This window comes from Topomyia yanbarensis, chromosome 2 (genome assembly GCF_030247195.1).
Source record: "Topomyia yanbarensis strain Yona2022 chromosome 2, ASM3024719v1, whole genome shotgun sequence".
Lineage (NCBI taxonomy): Eukaryota > Metazoa > Arthropoda > Insecta > Diptera > Culicidae > Topomyia > Topomyia yanbarensis.
Genome location: NC_080671.1, coordinates 29,081,867 through 29,097,795, shown reverse-complemented (window position 1 = coordinate 29,097,795; position 15,929 = coordinate 29,081,867). Strand labels below are relative to the sequence as shown.

The following is a 15,929-nucleotide window of genomic DNA, read 5'->3' as shown; positions in this document are numbered from 1 at the left end:
GGGATTCCTAAACTTTCCTACGAAATTTGCCAAGTTTCGAGCGTCCTCTGCCAAGAAATCCTGAAAAACTCGTTGAAGCTACGCGATCGTTCATAAATATTACCTTCAAATGCTAAGTGTCCGCCTTCTCATTACCCGGAGTGGAGCAATGTGAAAGAACTTAAACTAATATTTGTATTTGGTAGATAATCTGGTACGATTGTTCAGACAAAGCAATCAGGAACTCCCCATTTTCCCAAGAAGTGCTTTCCATGCTTCATCAAACGGAGAGCCTCCTTGGAACTGTACCGGTGCCGTTGATAGGTTAATATAAAACCACAAGTTTTGTGGGGAGATTGTTTGCAGCACAGTCTCTTTGCTGATCGCCGTCGCCGTTACAGTCATAATAATTAGTATAGAAGCTATGCATAGCTCTCATCATCTGATGAACGTTACGGTGATATGCACACTACAATGCTTAGCGCGAGCATCTTTGCTGTCAGATAAATTTGGGTGTATAAAGAACAATCATTGCGTTTATATACAGTATTATCATTTCATCGCGAAACGTCTATCGTTTGAATGTGGATCTACAAGGAATGCAGTTCGCGAAAAAGGATTCTTAGTTCCGTGTATTCCGATCAAGGTCGAATCGTGTATACAACGTAGAGCCTAGCCACCAGACGAAATATTGTTTTTCTCGTTAATCCGTCGACGAACCGGTGTCAATAACCGCGTTTTTCAGCTCCATCAGATTTTCATTTGCATTTCAAACGTCGCGTATATTCGTAAAAATTCGGGCAATCCAACATCTAGACAGTCCCTGCAAGACTTTTGCGTTTACAATTCTGTGCACTCTCTGCTCACCACGGAGTAGGAGACCGTCCACGGTTGTTCGTGCCGAATATACTTGTTTTATCTGACCTTTAATCGCATGAAGAGCATCAAAACGTCAAAACGTTGTACAGTTCCACTGGACGAATTTCTTGTTTTGATTCGATGGTTTCGCATACAGAGGCCACGTAGTATATCGTGGGAGTTGAAATCTTTTAGAACCAGCTTAGGTGTGATGTATATGGAAACAATATCAATAAGTTTTGCCGTTGATTCGGACTTGAAAAGCGACAACTTTAGTGCCTGGTACTTGATCCCCAGTACGCTCCTACATAGTGTATTCTCGGCCCTGGCGAATTACGTTAAAAACGTCGGAAGTTTATTAGGTTTTACATAATGCAAATACATTGTGTAAAACCTAGGAAAATAATAGGACTGACGGACTTACGTCGGTTTTGTAACAGCACCCATCAAGGGACATTCTCAAGCCTTTACGAGAAAGCTTATGAGAGGAAATGATTCTTCTCTTTCCAATATTAGAAGATGTTTCTACAATGGGGACAGGGACGAATGTCCACAGAGTTAAATTCCCCTCAAATAAAACTATCCATCCATCTCACAATGGGATTGTCAGAATCTTGCCTTGGACGGTGGCGTAGCTCTTTTTAGCATTTACTCTCGGAGCGTTCCTCAAGCGAATGCTTCAGAAGCAAAACTTTTCATAATTCTCTTCGCATTTCCCACACCGTGCCTTGTTTCTACAATGGGTAACTCTATGGCAGTTCCGTTAAAAAAGTTTGGAAGAACGGATCTGGCGAATTGCTTGCATGCTGACTGACTAAAGAGACTAGAAAGAGCCAACCCCATATCTCGCAATTAAAGCCCCTCTCTGAGACTGCACCATTAATCTCTACTTCATGGGCAGGCACGTAGGCAAAATGCTCCTTCGAACACGCTCGACTGTTTTTTAGATAAATCACGCGATATATCGATGATGATACAGAGACCGGTTGAATTAAATGAGTATGGTTTGTATTGAAAAGGATTTTTTGTCATCAGAGCCCATTAAGCATGGAAGGATGCTGGTCGACGGAGCTACCTTCCCATTAGTCCACACCACACCAGGCATTGCATTTATCACTCATATGAGTAAATGAGTCCGAATAATTTGGCACTGTGACAATAAAAACTGACATTTTCAAACAAAAAGTTATTGGCACTCACATAACTTCACCAGATAAATACGACGGATTATTTCTCCGGAGAAATAAATCCGCGGTAGAATGAGCGAATGAGTTTATCGCGGTATACTTTTTGCGCTCTCAGTTTTGTTACCGCTATTCTAAACCACGAAAGAACAAATCTATTGTAATTCTTTGTCGCTTCTCTTAGAAATGAAGTGTATATTTTGGCACTTTTATTGATTTCCAAGAGAAAAAAAAATAGTGTTGGCGCCCTCTATGCGGTCACAGGTGGAACTATTTTTTTTTAAACATAACTCGTATCATGTATTACAATTCTTCTGAATATACTATTCAGATAAATATAAGCATTATTTCGCAAAAATGTATAGCTGGTGGGAATCGAGTACCGATACACAACCATGCACTGCTAGGCCCCATGTAAAACTGACTCAGACATCACTTCGTTAAAAGTTTAACTTCTTTTAACAAAGCTGGATTGACTAGCAGTCTTCGACAATGTGGTAGACAATTGAATTATCTTTCTTATTTTCACTTACAATAATACGATGCGTACAGTGCAACTTAGCGGCGAAAATTCGCGCTAGTGGATTTTATCCATGTAAAAAAAAATCCAATACAAACTTCATGCACGTTGATCCGGTAGTTAGACTTTGCTTCAAATTTGGAGCAAGTACTCCTGGTGGGACTAGAAATAAACTCAGGGGTGGGCCGATGGAGGTCAATTTTTTCTTATCACTCTAATGGTCAACCATCAATGCCAATTCGATCAAACCATCTAATGGCATGGGTAATCGTCTCAAAAGACATTAAATTAATTTATTTCAATTTAAATTCCGGAATAATGCGTGATCAATTTGTTGATAATGAATATTATAAACAAACAATGCTGAACACATCTTGAATAATTTCATGGAGAAAATGTCACTGTCTTCATCTGGAACTAAATAACCTAGTCCCAGGCATGAAAAACTTAAGCAGAAAGAACTTTCTGAAATATTTTCAAGTTCCACTACTGTACCCGTTCCAACTACCTAGTTCGCTAAGCTTGCGCCCACAATTTACATAACAGTTCACCCCATTCGCCAGCGAACATGTTTATTCAGAAAATAAATCTGGATTCGATACCTTCAAATTAGCATTTGCACGGAAAGGAGCGAATGCCATTTAAATTTATTCACCCGAAACCGAGAGGTGGTTTTCTTTCTACTCCGGTGGTAGTGATTTGTGTGAAAAGTCTTTTGTCTCAACGCGGAATTAATTGGATTTCGAAAACCAGGTGAAGGATGGAAAACTGATCACATTATTTATTTGGGGCAACTAAATAATTCTCATGTGGAAATTCATTGCGAAATTTATATACGGTTTGTTTAATGTTGTATTGTGTCTATTCAAAGAATATTTGAGAAACTTATCAGTGTGCTCTTCTTAATCTTAAACTATTCATGAAGAGCTTGTCCAAAACATGGCCCGAATCGAATGCATGAATACATTATCCCAGTAAACCATTATTCACAGAATCCCATTAACTTTTGCACGTACATCTAAAACCCTCTGCTACTGGTGCTCGTTTGCATTTCCCAGTTCATCCGTCACAGGTTTCGGATTAAAATTTAAATAAATATTTGCATTTCAAATAGGATTTAAGTATCTCGGTTCTAGTCCACAAAATGCAGCACCTAATCTACCCCGGGTGTCACTCCCGGGGAAAGTTGCAATCTTGTTCGGTACAAAGCAACATCTACTACATTTCCTCTTCTTTCTGCCCAATCACACAACACCAGATCCACCAAGTCCGAGAAGATGTACCCCTCGATGCTGAGCCGTGGGCCGGATGTGGACATCGAACCATACTACTGCCTTCCGGTGGGTAGCGTCACAGCCGGCAACGGTATGGTTCCGTGGAGTCAACCGACCTCACCGACACCGCCGGCCCGTGGTTTCGGAGGACTGCTGTCACCCACGCACACCAACGCCGCCCATCGGTTAACCTATCCCAAGAAGAATGATGAAGGTAAATCATACATACATATTTAAATATTGGTGCAATTTTTCGCACTTTGGTACAGCGATGGTGTCACATCCGTCAAATTGTTCGGGTTTTTTTTAATACCGGTTTTGTTTCAATTTTATTCACTTTATCCAGTGCACGGAAGTCAAGCTTCGCTTCTATCCGGTGGCTCGTCGCTGTACGGTTCGGCAGAGGAACGGCAGGCTACGGAGGTGCGGCGGCTTAAGCGGGAACTGACGGACGCCCGGGACCAGGTGATGAGCCTGTCCAGTCAACTGTCAACAAATGTGAGTATATTATTAGTAGTTTTTTATTGATTTATTTTCAAACCTCTGGAAGGGCCCCTCGTATACCACGTGGACAACAAACACAGTATTTTACCAAGCTTTAAGGTACATAACCTCTTAAAGGGAACACACCTTCCAGTCGGAAAGTTTCCCATTCTTAAATTATAGTTTCACCGATATGATGTCGATGATAGGATAGGTACTTACATGTCTCCAAATCCTGATGGATTGCCATCCTCGGCAAGTCTGGCCTATTCGCGGACCGGACCGGAGGATGGGCCGGGTCTGGTCACAAACAATGTCTAGACGTTCTATTTTTTGCCGTACAGCGTGATACTGTTTTCCCCGGATCAATGTCCAAAGTCTTTGATGTAATCGACAACGTGTTCCGTTGGATAGCTGGCACTGACACCACTGAGTGCACTAGCGCAGCCGGTCGGGATTTGTCTGAATTGAATAGCGATGGCTATGTGTACCTACACGGAAACGGACATGGTCGCATGGCTTTCTGGGGGAATGGGCGGCTGTCCCGTGAGTGCGCTGAAAACAGGCGATGATGGCACTGGTCTGATTGGATTATGAGCTGATTGTGACGGGGAAGGGCACGGTTGTTTACTTCGCCGCCTTGGGAAAGGTTCGATATAGCATTGGTGTCTGGTCACATGTTATCCTGTCTAGGTATCTTTTCCGGACGAGTAGTTTTCGTTAGTGCTTAAATGTCACTCCGTTAGTTCACTCAGAAAGATGATACGTTTTCAATGAAACTTTAAAAGGATCTTGTTTGCTAGCTCCTTTCGTAAAAAACAAACAATCGGTTGTCAAGTACGCAACAGCCGTGAATTAATTTGCTTCGTGCGAGGCCTACTATGTTAATGTTGCCCTATTCTACTGGATGCTAAATCACTCGCTGCTGGCTGACCGATCCAAACGGGAACATTGTTGAGTAACGTTTTCCGCGTGATCGACTCGAACCGCTATCCAGCAGCCCAGAGATCGCACACCATCCGATAAACACAATTGACGTTTACGGCCACTGTCCGATGCTTACTGCTCTTCTGGGAGATGACAACTCCAATGTTTCTGGTCGACCGCGTTGTCGACTGATGGCGGCGGCGGTGATAGATGTATGTATGCATGCATGCAACATAGTGGCCTCATTCGTGCCCGGGGCGATCGCCGACGAAAGCATTTATTATGCGCCACTGCCCGACCGAAGAGTGCAAATGCTGTGATTTATGGGAAATGACAAAAGTGCTGAACGGTGGGATGTTTAATGGTTTGCTTGTGTTAGGCGTCGTCGTAGAAAATTTACTTCTGGCTTCTGGGTCTTAGGTTGACCTAATTTTACGAACCAAACTGGACAACATTTCCCCGTGTATGTCTATCGAGTTCAATGGACATGATTTCGTGAGCTAAGAGTTTCACTTTCATCATTTAATTCAGCCAGTCATGCAACCCGTCTGTTTATTCATCCAAACAAAAATATTCAATTTTCGATAAATGAGCTGAAACAAGAAAGTGCAACTGCGCAAAATGCATATCAGCCAATCATCATTCTGTCTGTGCCACACAACATAAACTGTACTCGTTTAATCATCATAAATTTATGCTTGAATTCCATTAGTCCGTCCCTTCCCCCCTGTTTGTCCAGCGTGAGCTGAACACGTCCTCACTTAGAGAGCCAGCTAAGACTAATTGGAAAATTACACCTCGTAAGCGATTGCAAACATTGTCTGCTGAACTTGAGCCCACCGACCGATCCCTTCGAGCGGCGTGGAATGAAAATATTTACTGTTTACACTTGATAATACATCCTAATCCAATTTCTCCCTAACTTTGTTTCTTTCCAGGTGAGTATTAACTGCTAGGGATAATCCCTACAAACCCGCTTACCTTTCGCAAGCGGATTCCAAATTTTGGCCGAAGGCAACAATTTCCATTTCCACACACAAACACAGTTTTGACAACTGACAACTTTTTGCTGGGTGAGTATCTACATCCAGACATACAGCAGCCCGACCCACATATTAGCTTCCTGTGTTGAGTGCCGTGGCGGGGGTTGGAAACGAGGAAGCAAAACCGAAAACTCTAGCCTACTACGACTGTGTTATTTACTGGTGGTGGCATTTATGCTGAAATTCGCTCCATTATGTTCCAAGTCAAACTGACATGACAGCGAACGCGAGTCAAAGTGGAAACAGGCGAGAATATGTGTACGTGCTCGCCGCTGCTGATGCCGTCATCGAGAAGAGTGCATGGGAAATTCGCGAGCCTGTAGGAAAAGGAGGGTTGTTTGGGGTAAGACGGTAATCGCATCTGTGAAATATTATCAGTTAGAATAATTTGTTCAGCAAAGTAAAGATATATGGTAAATGCTATAAAATTTTATGATATTGGAAAATAATTTTTTGTAGCACAAATTTGTTTCATTCTTCAAATGATTGTGTGGTAACACATTTTTTCTCAAGACTGTTGGGGTCCAGAAAAAAATTGTTTTGATAAAAAAATGTGTTTTCTTACAGGATTTGCTAAATTTTTGTCTTCCTATGCTTAATAAAATACTGCTGGTCCATTTTCAACAGACCTACAACATGACGAAATGAAACTAAATTGGTTTTTTGTCACTTTTCCTCAATATTTTTAGACTATGGGATTATCCTAATATTTATTTTTTCGAGGATTGATTAAAGTGTCTCTGTCGGAAATAGTTCAACGCATTATCACAGAGAACAGACGTCCATCTTCAGCATTCAACTTGTGTAAAATCTTCAACGGTTTCGAAGGTAGTTGGGATATCCAAATCAGGTGCGCTACTGTCGTCATGTTTTTTGTGGCTGAGTTCGACAGAATTGACAGCGGTTATTCCTCTACCCAGTCAAACTAGTCCGGAACCGGCTCGGACTTCCAGCAGGAATTCCAGCTCAAATGCATCAACCGATAGAGTCGGAATCGGTTGTTTTCTTTGAGCAAGATTCCATACTGATTCCATTCAGGATATCGAACCGGTTCCGGAATAAATTTGACGGATAGTTGGGATAGGTTGGTGTGGTGACGCTATTGTTTATCGTATATTAATTCAAATGTTTACACACGTTTTTTAAATATTTTTGTTCGACCATGGATGTCTGTTCTCTGTGGCATTATTTTATGTCCAATTAAGCTTTAATTTTTGCTCATTTGAATAATATTTAATATTGCATTCAACTTCCAATGTTTACGCACGATGTGTGTACGCTTCTTTTGAGTGAGCAGGCACGTATCGTGCGGTTGGGTGGATTAGCCACCTGCCAAGGGCGCCAACCTTGGAGATTGGAGGGGCGTTTTAAATCTTAATATGTTTTATAAAACATGTGAGGATTAGTCATTATAAGATTGCCACTTCCAAGTACACGCTAAATTATTGTTTGAAAGTCCGACTAAAAAGATGGGTGGGTAATGTCAGACGCATAACCGGAGTGAAGTAGAATACACTTTAGGCTATTAATACAAATGCTACAGTTTTGACTATCTTCTAATTGTTTGTATTAAAACCAATTATTTCGTTATTTCTAATATCGGTACACGTACATCAAAATCTTAAATATTCGAACATATTTATCCTCATATGGTAACCCTGAAAAGGGCATTTAATAAAAGTGATCCATTTGTCAACAGTAGAGAATCGGATATACTTGTACCGTTGTTTCGCTATTTCCTTTAGATATACCGAAATAACTTATTTTGATAAAACCTTTCAGAAATTAGTTAAAATTGTAGCATTCTTATTAACAGCCTAAAGTGTATGCTACTTCATTGCAGTAATGTCTCGGACATTGAGGAATTCCACGAGGATCCGCCCGAAAATAATTAAAATTCCGATCGACCATCTTGGATTCCTTTGAAACTTTACACATTTCATCGGCATGGAAGTCTAAACATTTTGCACAATCAGTAAGATTATTTTGACTCAAGAGCAACTTTTTGAAAGGGCGTAAACATTTCAACGTGTACTAATTTCATTTTTTTTTTGTTCGATTGCTGTATTTTATACCGCATAACTTTCTGAGGACGAGTTTGAGAGAATGATTATTTATGTGCGAGAAAAATATACACTGAAAAAAAAATTGTGTCATTTTTTACTAAAACAAAAATTTGTGTTAAAAATTTAAATTGAAGAAACCCATTTTTTCTAGTTTTTTATATTTTGTCAATAAAAACATCAAGAGAAAAGAAACATTTTCAATGTGATTGTATGATGGAGAACTTATCGGTAAAAAAGTTTTTCTAACAATAACTTTATACATGTTTTTAAATTTCATGCTAATTGACATACAAAACTGTAATTTTATTACAGAATATAATTCTAACTCTTATTTTAAATCAAAATGCATTTAACAGAAATCTTCCAACATGCGATAGTTTTTGAGATATTTGGAATTTTGTTCCAACAAAAATAGTTAATTCGTGTGATTATGCTCTTTTTAAAAGTTATTCGCGTTACCCCAATTATAAAATGTCAAAAATCTAATGTTTATCATTTTAAAAACGCAAAAGAAACTTTTTCAGTGTATTTGGATCATGGAGAAGCTTTCAATAAAAAAATTTCCTAACAACAACTTTTGACATATTTTTATAATTCTTACTATTTGCAGTAAAAAATACAATTTCCTTTTTGAATATGATTCTAAACGCTATTTTAAATCAGAATGCTAAGAACAAAAATTTTCTGAAATGTAGTAGGTCTCGAGATATTTCAAATCTTGTTTTAACAACATGATTCTTTTGTTTTCTTATGACCTTTTCAGAAGTTATTCGCGTTTCTCCATGAACAATAATAACTTTTTCAAAAGGCTTATAACATTTCCTGTAACATTCTCTTTGACATCAAGGTGATATTGTAAAACATTTGAAAGCTATACGAAAATAATCAAAATACTTTTCAACCATAGGGTCTTATGATTAAACTAAATAGTTCGACCATATTTTGGTTTTTGTGAAAAATGACACAACATTTTTTTCAGCGTATATTTTTTTCACATAAATATTCATTCACTGAAACTCGTTCTCAGAAAGTTTTGCTGTATAAAATACAGTAATCGAACAAAAAAATTGAAATTAATGCACGTACAAATGTTTACGCCTTGTTGAAAAATTGCTCTTGTATCAAAATATTGCAATTGCCAGAGAAAATAATGGAGATTCATAAACCGAACACAACTTCAAAGTTTCGTTCGAATCGACGATGGTCATATTTTGTGGTCGACCGGTTTCTCATGGAATCCCTCATTACCTACCCATCTTTCTAATCTAAACAGAAAAATTGTTCCAACGAGCTTTCTGTCTCGTTGTGGTACTGAATTATGCCCCCTTGTTGTGGTGAAGTTTATTCACCGACAATCTGACATGACACTCTATTTTCAGATTTGGCAAGAGATTGTTAGAGAGTTTACGCAAAAATCGGTAACTCGTACTGTCAAACGGACATATGTATTTGACAGTACGAGCTACAAAATTTTGCCTCAACTCTCTAGTAATCGACAAAACTGTCATGTATCGTTTAGAGTTCCTACATTAAAGGTTAGCTTCAAGAAATGTGACTCAAAAAAGTTGAACCAAACTTGAAATTGTTGAAGCGTAATAATCTTAGCAATATATGTTCCGGTTTTATTGAGCAGTTGACAATTATTTAATATTTTGTAAAAATGTTCTTTTTGACAAAATATCGGGGAATATGCTAAATTCAGCGTAAAAGACATTTAACAACGTCGTTGCATATACTGTATTCTCGACGAAAAATCTTTGAAATCTGATAGTAAATCGTTTTATTCTCGAACAACGAAAATGGAATGGTTTATCAAACAATGTGTTTGAAAAATGTTGTTTTTTCGGTTTACTTTTCATGAAGTGAACTGAAGTTCAAAGTTAGTCAATACCACTGTACTTTCTACTTGAAACGTTCATATAAGATGCTCATGTGAATACAAAAAACTTCTGCTCATTTGAATATGTCAAACTCATCTTGTCTAGACATTTACTAGAGTACATTAGTGTTCTTTTATAAGAGACATGTTACGTAATGATGTGTAACTCATTATACGGCTGGAGCTACTGTTCCGACGTAATTTAATTTAAATTATTTGCCAAAAAATTTCACCGAAATCGTTCTAGTTGTCATGTCGGTTTGTCGGTGATTTACCCCGGCACAAGTGCGTTTTATCCTGACCATTTTCAAAGTGTAATTTAAAATGATTTTGAAACCTTGTATATCTAACATGTTTTTGAACATTTTGCAAAGCGTTATGAGTGCGATTATAGGGGAAAATGTTGGTTGATTGATATTTATTCAATTCTAAGCAAAATGCACATTGCGTCATAAATTAAACTTAAATATTGATTCGTAAAACTTTTTCCCAGTTTGCCTCCGGAACGCGAACCGTGGTGAATTTATCTGTACACGCACCTGACTTCACATATAATTTAAAGAGAAAGAAAGCGCGGTTCTCTCGTACCAAAAGAAAGAGCTTTCTGCTTTTTCTGTGGTGTGTCATCAATTCATCATTGTATCTTCCGTGTGTATTATCTACGTATTACCCACCACTTACCACCGAAGAATGCGAACTAACATGAAACGCAGCAGCTGCTATGCTTACATCGTCAGAACACAAACTAACGATTTTTTCTCCTATGTTCCCATTTTATACCTGTTTCTGTTCACTCGATGATAAAGGGGCAGTCCTAACAACGCTCGCTGCTTGAACGAATTGTACCGACCAATCATGGATCAGATAATTACTGCTTTCATAAAATCCATTATTTCCGTTAGTTTTAGTAATTGTACATCCTACGGAATTTTATACAAAATTGTTGTACATATTTCCAATCAGATAGCGGTATAGTCTTAATTTTTCATTCAGTACAACGGCAGATATTCACGTTCAAAAACTCGGGTAAAATTCCGGCAGAAATTTTTGAAAGGGGGCCCCTATATTGAAACGTTAGAAGTATTCTACTTCAAAAGAAAGCCAATGTAAACAACAACGTGTCGCACAATTGGGACTCCACCCAAGGCGCCAGAAGCCGATGGTCATTCGCCTCTTGTCTGGGTTAGAGAAATCTCTTTCGGAAAAATCTCTAACTCTATGTGCGGGGTTGGGAATCGAACCCAGGTGAGCTGCGTACAAGGCAATCGATTTACCAACTACGATATGCCCGTCCCCTGTAACAATCGTTGTTATGAAGACCGTGTATACTTCTGCATCTCCACAATTCTCCAAAAATTCTGGAATCACCTTGATGAGTGATACGTTCTATGCAACTCTCAGTACTGTTACCATTAATTTGATTTATTGATGATTTATTGAACTAAAAGTAAACCAATAAATATGACAATAAAACATTTGTTCTTCGTGCTGATATGACTGCCGAAAATTGGTAACTGGTTCTGAATTCTTCTTGCGAATTGTCAATTCTCAACCCTCATACATAATTCAAAAGTCACCATTCGCTCAGACAAAACCATGCGTATTCTCCACACGCATTAAAAACCCAGTAGATTAGTTTCTTAGTTGGTCAAATAAACACTAGGGACTGCTTAATTATTGCGGAAAAAATTACAGCATAACCAAGGTGGTTGTTGATGAATCCTTTCATAAAAATAAGTGATAAGGAACGCGGACGAAAATAGCTGACCACCGCCTCCATTCGGATGACTTTGCACCATGTAGGACTAAGTCGATATCAGCTTGAAGGGCCACACAGTCTAGAGCAGATTTTAGTTTTTCGGAAGGTCTTCAGATCATCGTCATAAAGCAGATTTTCAAACTCGACTCGCTCGCAAAAATTGTTAATAAATACGTTGAATATAAGAGGTCCCAGATAACTACCTTGCGGAATCTCTATCAGCATTTCAAAATACAATAGATTAAAGGTGCGAAATTTTCACATCAGCCCATCTGTTGTGAAAGTGGTACTTCAGTCAATTATGAGGCCAGGCATCTCCGGTTTATTGATGGCAGCATTATGCGGAACTGTATAGAAGGCTTTTTGGGAGATCCAAGGATACTTCGACTACTTGGTGTCCACAGCGGATCCAGCACCTTTAGCCAGATCAACATTATTCAGTACTGTACGTATGAAGCGCTCAAGTAAAGCCGAGTTTAATATTACAATATTATATGTCGGTAGATTGTTCAGAGATGAATCTGGTGCAGTTATCTCGGAGTAGTCAAATAAAGCCGCATATTTACAGGTGCTCTCTCAGACTGTATATTCTAAAAAATCCCAAAACAAAGAAGGATCACTCTAAAGGTTATGTTGCATGCGCTGCCATGGATATCTCAGAACGATATTCCTTTTGATGAAGTAACGTTTTGTCGTAGTACGATTTGCGACAAACATACCGCTTGAGTTTCGTGTTTCGAAGAAGACGAATCGCAACTGTGATTGCGACAAAACCACTCATGGCATTCTAAAATTCTCGGTCAGCTAACAGAGACTCTTGCATTTTCAGTACAACATAGCTTGTATGGTGGAAGTGTACATGAGTGGCTTTCTTAAATCTCTGCTGGTAGCTATCGGGCAATTTTTTGCGAGTGATCCACGACCAAGCTTGATTATACTTCGTATCTTTATCACAGACTAACAAACATAAGACTTGAGCACAATTCTTCGTCAGAATTAACTATTGATTTTTAGTTAGGACAGCTGTCACATAAGTTTTTTTTTTCTTTATTTTTTTTATCAACGTGACTTTAATTTTTCTTAATTCGTCACGCAAAGTGTCACATATGCGATGAAGGCATCACTGTATTCTATGCCAGTTTACTGAAGATATACCACTATTGATAAAATTATTCCCTCGAATGAGGAATACCCCACTTTCAAATTTCTGTTCTGGACAGAGTATAATAGACTCCCTAGAAAAAAAAACAACATTTCGAAAACTCAATCGATCCACATTCGAGTCGGTTCGTAGTCCTACCAGGCGTCTCTGGTCCAAATTTGAATCAAATCGGACAAGTTTAGCTACCGGATCAACGTGCTTGAAATTTGTATGAATTTTTCGGTGATTTAAAGGAAAAAGCACAGGAACTTATATTTTCACCGCTAGGTGGCACTGTATGCATCAGTTTATCACCGCAAGTGAAAATAAGAAAGACAATTTTATTACCTACAACTTTGCCGAAAACGGCAAATCAATCCAACTGTCGTAGGAGAAGTTACTTTTAACGATGATGTCTGAGTCAGTTTTGCATGGGGCCTAACAGCACATGGTGATGAATCAGTAATCGTTTTCCACGATCTTTATTTTTTACGAAATAATGGTTGGGTTTGGAAGAAGTGTATAGTACAATTCAGATTTAATCACAAGAAATGGTGTTAAGCAACGAATGTATCTAAGTTGCACGGCGCTAAAATTTCAACTGCTTCAAGACTTAAAGTTAATAAATTGCGAAACTTATTGTATCCATCGTTTTCTCAGTTTCATAGAAGCATAAGTGGGGCAGTTATGTAGTCATGGACAGTTAAAGCAGAGAAACTAGATCAATTATTATCGAGGAGACAACCCATGACGTACCATTAGAATTGTAATAATGCCGAGAGGAGTTCCATAATATCACAAAGTTGTCGGTCCACAATCATGCACTAAGTTGAAACGTCACATGAGATGTTTTATTTGTCATGGTGAGTAGCGAAGCTCTTTTTAGTATTTCTGTAAGAGAGTACTTACGAGAGTACGTTGTCTAAAGGAACGCTTCAGATTCCTCGGGCGCTGTTGGTACGCGGGGCATGTCAATAGATCATGTAAACACTCCCCATAATAAATACACTTTTCAGCATTCACAATGCAAGAATTATCCTCTTGATTCTCTGTGCAATTATCGCACCTTATTGATACAATGGCAATGTATTTAATCCAATGATGCAATGTATGACGCGGTCCACTTCCAAAAAGCAAACGTGGAAATCAACACTTGCTCGTCGTAGTCGATGTTTGCAACAAGCACCTCATGTTAGCTCTCTTCCGCAAAATCGCCATGGCAGTCCGAAAATTCTGCTAACCGACAAGTCACTTCAAAGAATTTCAGTTTCACAATAGGCTTTCACCTCGAAGAATTTCAATCAATTTTTTAAAGGAAACGACATCAAACATTGGCTGAACTCTCGGTATCATTCGCAAGGTTACCCGGAGGAGCGAACAAATCGCTCGATAAACACCCCTATCCGGGCTTATGCTCGAACCGATCAACGCAACTGGGATATCCTAAACACCACTGTTCATTACATCACGCGGTTTAGTCCTCATTTCATCCTACATGGGTGTGAAATGGCATCTGCCGATGACTTCAGCAGCATTTACCGAAGAGAGTGAATAAGACACCAACAGTTAGACAAAATCGGGAAGATCGTGGTCAAAATTTTAGCAAAAGCAAGCGAGGGCATTCGACATCAATATAACTTGCGATTTCGCAAGTTTGCAAAACCTTTCGATGATGGGCAAATGGTTAACCGTTGAAACATGAATCTTACAATGCTGAACTGGGATTACAATACTAACCGGCTAGAGCTGTCTCAAAAAGGTGAATTCTCTTACAAGCAGTAGGATTTAGCAGGTACAAACCTCGGACTTTGTCCAGCAAATCTTCTCAAACCTGCGTAGTATTTTTCTGCGCTCCGTCTGTGGACTGACGATAAGCTTTATATGGATTACTTTCAAAAGCTGCAGTCAGCTCCCAACGGAAATACCACGGACTTTAGTCCGAATAAAAAACAAAATTATTTCTTTGTCTTTTCTAATATTATGCGCAGAAGATCAAAATTGCCTCTGGAAGCATCTTTATTAAGTAGACTTTTCCAGATACCCAGGACAAGTGCACAAGGAGAAATAAATCACACCTACCGTGCTGTCTAATGATCGTCACACCATTTCTCGCCGTGTTCGGCAACATGAAATTTTGTTCAAAACCCATTTCCGTGGGAAACGCTAACACCTACGGATGTACAAAATAACCAGTTTCCGCTCATTCGGGGCACCAAACCGATAAAATCCCTTCTTCAACAGGGGCACAAAGATTGCGGATAACACTTTCGCGAGGAAACGCTCGTTTTTCCCGTTTGAAGGCACAAATCTCCGAATAATATAGGTAACTTGCCAATCGAGCCAATGTATTGTCATTCCTGATTAGTAGATGAGACGTATTACTTCCTCCATTTTATCAAAGTGTACTCCTCCCAAATCATCAGAAGTATCCAATGCACATTTAACAGGCCGGCAGAGGTTCCCGGGTACCCGCCAATCGATTTGGTACTTTTAATCGATTTGGACACTTTTGGATGATTTAGATTCAAAAACTCATCTACTTTTAGAATCTGTAAAAATGAAACGGATAAATGCGTCTGATTTCCGGTAATCCAGATTTACGGAGGGATATGATTTGTAAACTTTAATAAAGTCCTGATAAATTTCAAATTTTTGAAACTGTCTCAGAAGTCTGTTATTTATCGTTACGGGACCATGCAACAATTTGACCTCGGAACGGCGACACACGGTCTTACGGGAAACTGCGCCGGATTGTCCGCCCCGGGGTCAAATCTCCAAAAAGGTCCCAAGATGCGATTCCAAGAATGTTGAAACCC

General features: G+C 39.1%; 1 protein-coding gene across 1 annotated transcript; it reads left to right on the top strand.

Annotated features, from left to right (window-relative positions):
• Positions 1-3,606: 3,606 nt before the first annotated feature.
• On the top strand, positions 3,607-6,755 carry LOC131679485 (protein sickie-like). Its single transcript, XM_058960219.1, has 3 exons — positions 3,607-4,029; positions 4,162-4,313; positions 6,164-6,755. The coding sequence occupies exons 1-3, from the start codon at positions 3,819-3,821 to the stop codon at positions 6,179-6,181; spliced, it is 381 nt and encodes a 126-aa protein (XP_058816202.1). The 5' UTR covers positions 3,607-3,818; the 3' UTR covers positions 6,182-6,755.
• Positions 6,756-15,929: the final 9,174 nt, after the last annotated feature.